Source organism: Microtus ochrogaster, chromosome 1, assembly GCF_000317375.1.
Source record: "Microtus ochrogaster isolate Prairie Vole_2 chromosome 1, MicOch1.0, whole genome shotgun sequence".
NCBI lineage: Eukaryota > Metazoa > Chordata > Mammalia > Rodentia > Cricetidae > Microtus > Microtus ochrogaster.
Window position 1 is genome coordinate 79,010,018 of NC_022009.1, and position 9,015 is coordinate 79,019,032.

Below are 9,015 nucleotides of genomic sequence, written 5' to 3' on the forward strand. Positions count from 1 at the left end.
ATAGATAGATAGATAGATAGATAGATAGATAGATAGATAGATAGATAGATAGATGATAGAATAGGTAAATCGATGATAGATAGATAAGGTAAATAGATGATAGATAGAATAGGTAAATAGATGATAGATAGATAGATAGATAGATAGATAGATAGATAGATAGATAGATAGATAGATAGATAGATAGATATGGATGATAGACAGATGATAGTGGTCCTCTCCCTGGCAGCAGCCCCATGATGGCAGGTCTTTCCACTGAGATAAGTTAAAGAATCATTGACTGTACGCATGCAGATCTAACCAATGAAAAGCACATGTCTGTTTTTCATACTTGACAGCAGTTTGAAAATGGCCTTCATTCCATAGTTGGGTGCTGGAGTCACCCAGGATGAGACTGTGACTAAGTGCTACTGAGCAGGTGCCAAGCTGGGTAGGGTAAAATGAAGTGATGAGAATATGAGAGCCGCTAGGGTGTTTTGCTCTTTTTTTTATTGCTGTTTTAACAACTACTAAGAAAAAAAATCCACAAGAATTATGTAAGAAACTGAGCAGTTGGCGAGGCAATTTTAGATGGGGCCTCACTCTCAACTTAATTGAGAACCACCCATGTTAGTGGAGGGTGAGAATCCCGCTGCTCCTTTTCTGGGTCTGAATCGGAGCAGCGGCATTTGCTTAGGGCGAGACTGAAGGTCCTTGGGGAGGAGGAGCCACTGGTGTTTCCCTGGTGTTTCTGATCATTTCAGCTGTACAGAAAGAAACTTGAACTCAGTCAAAGGAGCAGTGTGAGCAGCTAATGATGTCGGTTTTTTCTTCTCAATAAAACAACTCAAGCACCATTCCGTTTTTCCCAGGCTTTTTGTTGCTGTTGTTTGGCTGGGTTTGGTTTGGTTTGGTTTGGTTTGGTTTGGTTTGGTTTGGTTTGGTTTGGTTTGGGGGTTTCTTTTGGGTTTTTCAAGGCAGTGTGCAGCCTTGGCCATCCTGGAGCTTGCTCTATAGATCAAGCTGGCCTGGAACTTGCAGAGATCCGCTTGCCTCTGTCTCCCGAGTGCAGGGATTAAAGGTATTTGCCACCACTATTCCACGAGAGTTTTTATCTTTCATTTAGTCGAGCAAATTTAGTCTTGTATTGCTATTGATTAAAGTGAAAGAAAGGGGGGGTCTGGTTCCAATGAGCACAGCAAGTGTGTCTGCGTGAGGCAGTCCTCTATGAAATGCTCTCGTTTTTAAAGGCACTCAACTCAGTGGCTGTCCTAGGACTAGTGCTCTCCCGCGGAGCAGTCCTTGTCTGCCAGCGAGATCACAAGGACATTAACATGGGAAATCCATCCTAACCTGAGCTGCTTGGAGTTCACTCGTCCCCCTTTCTCCTTCAGGAACTCTTCCCGGTCAACAGACAGAGTGTGGACCATTTTGCTAAATACTTCACTGATGCAGGGCTGAAGGAGCTGTCGGACTTTCTCAGAGTCCAGCAGTCTCTGGGCACCAGGAAGGAACTGCAGAAGGAGCTTCAAGAGCGACTGTCTCAGGAATGTCCCATCAAGGAGGTAGGAGGCCATGGTGAATCCAGTGTAACACAAGGGGGTGAAGGGCAGGGATGGGGGCCCTTGGGGAGGTAGGAGGCCATGATGACCTCCAATACAGTGGACATGGTTGATGGGTACGGGTGTGTTCAGAGCACTTGAATAAGCATTCATGAGACTATGGTTTTTATGTCCAGCACTATCAAAACAATGCATGATGGTGTGTGTGTGTGTATGCATGCATGCATGTGAATACCAATACAAACGGCAGGAATTACATAGGTCACATAGCACAGCTTTCACTCCCTCCTGTTTATTGCTATACACTATCCCCTTTTCCCTAGGACTTGTCTCAAAGTATTCATTCAAAATCCTCTTTTATTACATTTTGGGGCATTCTAGAAATTAATGTTATTTTGGTTCAAATGCCCTACTTTATCCGGCTGCTATGATTATCAAGCTGTTTCACCAACGTACAGACTTGGCCATCTATCTGCCTTTAGAAAACCCCATAGTGTGGCATTTCTGTTTTATGGTGGATTCTCTCTGGAGTTAGGCATCAGCTATGTGTAGTGTCTAGGCTGGGCACTTTGTATCACCAGGTATGAATGTGTGGGCTTGTTTCTCTTTTCATGGTGATTGGACTCAGGACTTCTTTGTAAAGTACAGCAAGAGGGCCACCATTGAATTACATTCCAGCACCTTTGGAAAAGAAAACACAAATCCACACAGGAAATGATCATTTGGGCCAGCAACCCCTTTATGAAAGCTGTGTAAAAGCTACAGGTTTTGGAGCTGTGTTTCAGCATAGTTTGCTATGGATTAGATGATTGTTAATGACGGTTGATGTATCTGGAAAGGTATTCTTTAGGCTGAGAAACACCTTTTTATATGGTATGATAAATTTAAGCTGGGAGTCCTCCTCCTCCTTACTCCCAAATCCCCTCACCGCAACTGTACCTACTGTGCTCTAAGCCTCGCCTGGCTTTTGAAAGGTTGAGAGCCAGAGAAACTCACGCTGACAACTGTCCACCAGGTGGAGGTGTTAGAACAACAAATGCCCATGCATCTGCACCTTACAGTGAGCAGTGTTTCCAACCCTATTCAAACTAGAGTGTTGCATGACTTCTATGGGGGCAGGGAGCTGCAGGAAAACCATAGTGCCGCTTTTAGGTGCAGGCCTGCCCCCTGCTCTGCCTCATGCTAGGAACGGCAGGCAGCTCTAAGCCCGAGAATGGTCCATCCACTTGAGACCTATTCAACCCACTCTTTTGTTTCTGAAGTTCGGAGCAGAAGTAATAAAAATGGTTGTCTTCTCACAGGAAAAGAAAGGGAAAGAGGGTGTGTTGTTAGTTACAGGGTAGCATACCAAAGATACTGTATGGCTTTTAGTCACTCTGAGGACCCTGCCTGTAATTGACTGTGTCAAGAAAAAGGCACAGCGTCTAAGTATGAATGAAACACTGTTTGGCAGGCCTGCATTCAGAACTGAGACTAAGATTCATAATTGAAAGGAGAGATAACCTGCTGAATATTGCTAGACTGTCATGAACCAAAGAAAAAGGCAGAATTTGGGGGTGTGGCTTGCTTGATAGAATGCTTGCTTGACTTGCATGAGCCTTGGGTCCAGCACCTCATAACCCAGGTGTGGTGTCCAGTCTTAGCAGTTAGAGGGTAGAAGGAGGAGGAACAGAAGTTCAGAGCCATCCTTACCTACAAAACAAGTTCCCCTGTCTGAGGTTTGTTCTTGATTTTGGTTTTCCGAGACAGGGTTTGTCTGTGTAACCGTTCTGGCTGTCCTGGAACTTGCTCTGTAGATCAGGCTGGTCTCGAACTCACACAGAAAGATCCGCCTGCCTCTGCATCCTGAGTGCTGGGATTAAAAGTGTGCACCACCACCAGCAGGCTAAGTTTCCCTGTCTGTAAGGAGAGGAGGGAGGTGCCTTACAGTTTCTTTACCGGTTGACTTTTCCCTGAGTGAGGCATGGGAATCTCAAGAGTAGGAATTTCAAAATGCATTGTAGAGAATGGATTTATACAAGGCCAAGACATCAAGAAATTTAATTTTGAAAAGGGATAAAAATTCATAGACCTGTTGCTTTCTTCAAACCCGAAGAAAGACGCACATGCCCCATCATCCTGAACCCATGGGGTTCATCCCTACCCTTCCAGCCTTTCTCTTAGTCCATGCCATCCGGCAGCTTTTATCCAGAACTAAGTTTACAAGGTAAAAGTAGATTTCCTAGATTTCTTCCATCTTGTCATCTGAGGGTGTGCATCAGGAACGGAGACGCTGAGAGTGCAGCCCTTCCCTCCCTGCCCCACACCTCTTACTGACCTTGCCTTCGAGAGAAATAAACTCATTTTCTAAGCTTTTATTTGGTCTGCTGTTGCTCACTGACTCTCTCCATGAAACATAGGTGGTGCTTTATGTCAAAGAGGAGATGAAAAGGAACGATCTTCCGGAAACAGCCGTGATCGGGCTTCTGTGGACCTGCATCATGAATGCTGTGGAATGGAACAAGAAGGAGGAGCTCGTGGCGGAGCAAGCTCTTAAGCACCTAAAGGTAATGAGTCTGAAATCAGAGCCATCCCTGGGGGGTCTGCTCTGCCCCCTGAGGGTATGAGCGGTCGAGCTGGGCATGGTGCCACACTCCTAAAACTTCAACACTCAGAAGGTGGAGGCAGGAAGATAAATCAGTTCAAGGCCAATCTGGGGTACAAGAGACCCTGTCACAAACGGAGAAACAAAAGAGCAAGTGTATGCCAACTGTATTTCTTCAGAACCGAATTAAACATAGCCTGTCTACATTTTTTTTTCAAATCTGCCACTGCCTAAAATGTTTTAAATAGGAGAACTTTAAACATCTCAAAGTGGACTCTCACTAAAAACATCACAAGCATCCACACGGTCAACTGTCAGGGTCATACATTAAAGAGAAACAGAGAAACGTGAGCTAATTACTGACTGTATTTCATGTGGACGAATACCCAAGCCTTTTGTCAAGTAAACCATGGATAGACATTGGAATGAAAGAAGTAAATTGATTGTCGGTTGTGTGTTTCAGGCATAGATCAGCATGCCTATGCATTGCACGTAGAATTCAGTTAGGAAGTCAGGGTCAGAGTGTGAACCAGGCGGCCGTAGATGATGTCGTTGGGGTTTGTGAGGTGAGAGGAGTGAGAACCATCTGTTCCAGCTCAGTGATGGGGATTTCTAGGAAAGGGAGATGAGGGAGAAAGTGATGGCTAACTAGACCAGCGGAGAACCAAAGACACTGGGGGTGTAGGAACAACAGCAAGAGACCCTTCGTGTAGGACTTCAGGAAGTGGAATATCACCATCCTGACTGCAGAGGTGTGCTGCACCGTAGCCTCGGGGATGCGATTCCAACTTCCACAATGCCCACCAGTATACACAGTGGGTTCCGCCGTCATTTGGAATCCAAATGGAGCCTCATTTTGTCTCTTTTTAGTGGGTACAATGACAATAATCTAGGGAGGGCCACTGGCATACAACCCTAACAACCCTGAATCGGGCCTCCAGGTCTCACCTTTTGCCCTCTGCTCTGTTCTAGCAATACGCTCCCCTGCTGGCTGTGTTCAGTTCCCAAGGCCAGTCAGAGCTCGTCCTGCTGCAGAAGGTTCAGGAGTACTGCTACGACAACATCCACTTCATGAAGGCCTTCCAGAAGATCGTGGTTCTCTTCTACAAAGGTACCGTTGTGCTCCGTCACTGGCCTCTGTGCTCTTCAGAAGCTCCGAGAACAGAGCCGGTGCCGGGCAGGGCAGGATTGCCAGTCTGTTGGCTAGGGAGGAACCCAGAGATGCTAACTGGTGAACATTTAGGGGGTGACCATGTCACAGGAAGAGAGAAGGCATGCCCTATGTCTGCACCGGGTCATGAACCTTGCTAGTTAGGCACCTAAGCGTTTCTCACTGGTCAAAGCTGCCAGAAGACCGGGCACGAGCTGCTTGTTTCTTGGCTACCGTGAACGAATGTAATTACATAAGATAATCGAGTCTGCTTCTGGATTGTAGCAATTAGCTCTAATAACAGTGATTACCAAAATGCTATATATACCGTGTGCAGACCCATTTCGGTGCCACAAGGCTGACTTGGAAATGACTGGAATAGTTAGCCTTTCGCTTGACGTTTTCGTCATTTGGCCCGGCCGTTCTCCTGTGTTTCTCAAGGCAAGGCTATTTTTAAGGATTCACATTTACTGCCTTTTCATGGTATTTATAAGGTTTAGGTTGCCATGACAACCGGCGCTGGAAATGAAAGTTAAAAGCTCTCGCTGATCTCAGTCTCCATACCTACAGCATACAAAAGTGATCCTGGGCTGCTTCAGGGCTAGATGATGTAGTTTTAATATGGGGGAAGGAGCAATTGCGAGATACACTGTGAACATTATAAAAGGTTCATTAGAGGTTATTACATGCATAAGCAGCATGATATCACTAATATAAAGTAATATAGGTTAAATGTTTATTTTCCCTTTCTATTCTTAAAATAGCCAAATGTTTTCCTTAGCTTTCACTAGTGTATATCAATCGAACATGTGACGTTTTTGATCGTCTTCTCCCCGACCCTGTTGCCCACACCTGTGTCCCCACTCCCCGATCTCATTCATCCCTACCAGCTCGCTTTCACTTTCACGCCTAAGTGAGCTTAGCCAGGCTTACGTACAGATGTACCCCTCACCCCTGCTCCCCAGAGTTGTCTGCTTAGAATAATAACGTGACATTTTCTGTTATAAGTCTTTACGTGGTTGAGTGATAGGCATTTTTTAAATGCTTAGTGGTATTTCACTGTGAATTTTAATTGGCCATCTAGACTCTTAATGCGAATACATCTCACAAGTGTCCGGGGGTGACGGTTCACGTTTGCAGACCAATGACTGTGTTGGTTAATTTTGTGTCACCTTGATCCCAGCGAGAGTCTCTTGGAAAAGGGAACCTCTCCTGAGATAATGCCCAGCAGTGTGACCTGCGGGAAGGTCCAGCTCACTGTGGGTGGTGGTCCTGTGGGCTGTGAGGAAGCAGGCTGAGTAAGCCGTAAGCAGCAAGCCAGTAAGCGGCACATGACCTCCCGGTTCCTGCCCTAGCTTCCTTGAATGATAGAATACACATTGAAAGCTGAAATAAGCCCTTTCTTCTCCAAGTTCCTATGGTCAGTGTTGTATCACATCAAGAAACCCTAACTAGGACAGTGAAATATTTCATATATATATACACACACACACATATATATATTTAGTGTGTGTGTATATATATATATAGTGTATATGTGTGTGTATATGTGTATGTATGTGTGTGTATGTGTATAAACATAGTCACTGTGCCAGGAGAGCAGCTCAGTGGGTAACGGTGCCAGAGGGGACAGACAGCTGGAGTTAGATCCTTGGGACCCACATGGTGGGAGGAGAGAACCAACTCTTCTCAAGTTGTCCTTGATCTCTACGTGCGGCTCACTGTAGCATGCATAAGTAAATTATCTAAATATAATTCGTTAAAAAATTTAATTAAAACAATTGTAGTAACTGCTAAATCTCATTTGAAATTCTCTATCATTAGTTCTATTTGAATGTGGTCCAAAGATAGTGTCTCAGAACTGGGGCTTGCCAAATGAACACCCCACTTCAAACCTGAGAGGCTAGAGAGAAGACTCAACAGGCAGGAGCACTGGCTGTTCTTCCGGGGGACCCAGAATCCATTCCAGCACCCGTGTGGTTGCTATCACATGTCTGTGACTCCAGGTCCCTGGGAACCAACACCCTTTCCTGGCTTCTTCCAACACTGCATGCACAGGGCACCCAGACATACATGCAGACAAAAACCAATACACATAAATAATTAATTTAAAAAAGAAAACCCTGGGAGCTGGAGGGGTGGCTCAGTGGTTGGGAGCACTGGTTGCTCATGCAGGGGGCCTGGCTTCATTTCTCAGCACCCACGTGGTGGCTCACCATGCTCATCCATGGCAATTCAGGGGGTCTGACCGCCTCTTCTGATGTGGTCCCTGAATGTGTTGTGCATACACATCTGTAGGCAAAACCATCAGTTGAAGAAAATGACTTTTTAAAAAAAAGTTCAGGTTCTGCTGCCAGTCCACCTACCCAGCAGCTCTTCTGCCCGCCAGTGCCACATCTGACTCACCTAACACAGTGCAGAGCTTGAGGAACAGCGGGTTCCCTCTTTCTGGGTTTCACTTGCTTTCTGACCCAGCGCTGTGCCCTGTCTTCTCCCCCAACCCACCCCCGCCTCCATAACCGGACAGTCTCCAAAGATCAGAGGCATCATAGTTAATTTCTCCATAAGAACCCCTGTTTCGGGGCTGGAGAGATGGCTCAGTGGTTAAGAGCACAGGCTGCTCTTCCAGAGGTCCTGAGTTCAGTTCCCAGCAACCACATGGAGACTCACAACCATCTATGTGGGATCTGATGCCTTCTTCTGGGATAAAGGTGTACATGTAGATGGAACACTCACACATAAAATAAATCTTTAAAAGGAAAAAAACCTATTTCATTATTTTATAATTCACACTCAAAGAAAAGGAAAAAGAAATGACTTGTTATTGGGAATGGCTTTGTCATGGTTAATCTATATTACATCTTTTTGTATTGCTGTAACCACAGTACCTGACAAAGGAACAGCTTGTAGAAAGAAACCTTCATTTGGGAAAATGGTTGCTGTGGTTTCAGCCCATGGCTACAGGCGTGTGGAGCTGTTCACGGGAAGCCAGAGTGAGGCCAGGACGTGGGCTGGGTTTCACCTTCGGAGGCCCACTCTGAGGGACTTACTTTGCCACCCTTCCCTACCTGCAAAAGGCTCTGCAGCCCGTGATAGAGGCACGAGATGGGGGACAAGCATTCCAAACGTGAGTCTTTGGATTCAGAACTCACGGCGTGTAAGTGGCACATGAACCACTGATGCCCTTTGGATTTCGCTGTGCCTCTTGATACCAGCATCCTTCCCCACTAGGCTCCTCCTAGCAGCAGCTAATGGCAGGAAGTAAAGATGACCACTTACTAGTTTCCGGTCCCAAATGCCAAGGGACAGTGATCTGAAATTATAAAATTTTCCCAGAAAATAAAAGGCAGAGGTAAGCAGCTCTGAGTCATGTCTGTGGCAGGAACGGCACCAGCATCACGTTTATTTTGCTGGTTTGAAGGGAAATCAAAAAGAAAACTTTCTTAGTAGGGACCTAAAGATCTTAAGTCACTAAGATGTTAATTATTATTTTTAGATAATTTGTTAATTTTCCATGAGCCTAATTATCCATACAGCCTATTTTCTTGGGTAGAATATTGCATGTTTCCTCTTGAGACCATCCCCTGGAGGATGGATGCTCCTACCACCATTAAGATCGTTGCTAGGTAACCATGCTTATTTTTTACTTGTAGTCGGTGTTTCACTTGTACAGCGGGAGGTATGTGCTTCATTCGTTTCTATGGGGATGTAGATGTTCTTTGTGCCCGGAAAGCCTAGAT

The 9,015-nt window shown here is 45.5% G+C and overlaps 1 protein-coding gene across 1 annotated transcript in view; it reads left to right on the forward strand.

Annotated features, from left to right (window-relative positions):
• Bzw2 (basic leucine zipper and W2 domains 2) overlaps positions 1-9,015 on the forward strand; it is a 48,713-nt gene that overhangs the window by 34,205 nt on the left and 5,493 nt on the right. The window contains exons 8-10 of the mRNA XM_005343851.3: positions 1,374-1,544; positions 3,941-4,087; positions 5,098-5,236. Coding sequence (XP_005343908.1) covers positions 1,374-1,544; positions 3,941-4,087; positions 5,098-5,236 — 457 coding nt within the window. The remainder of the gene's footprint in view (positions 1-1,373; positions 1,545-3,940; positions 4,088-5,097; positions 5,237-9,015) is intronic.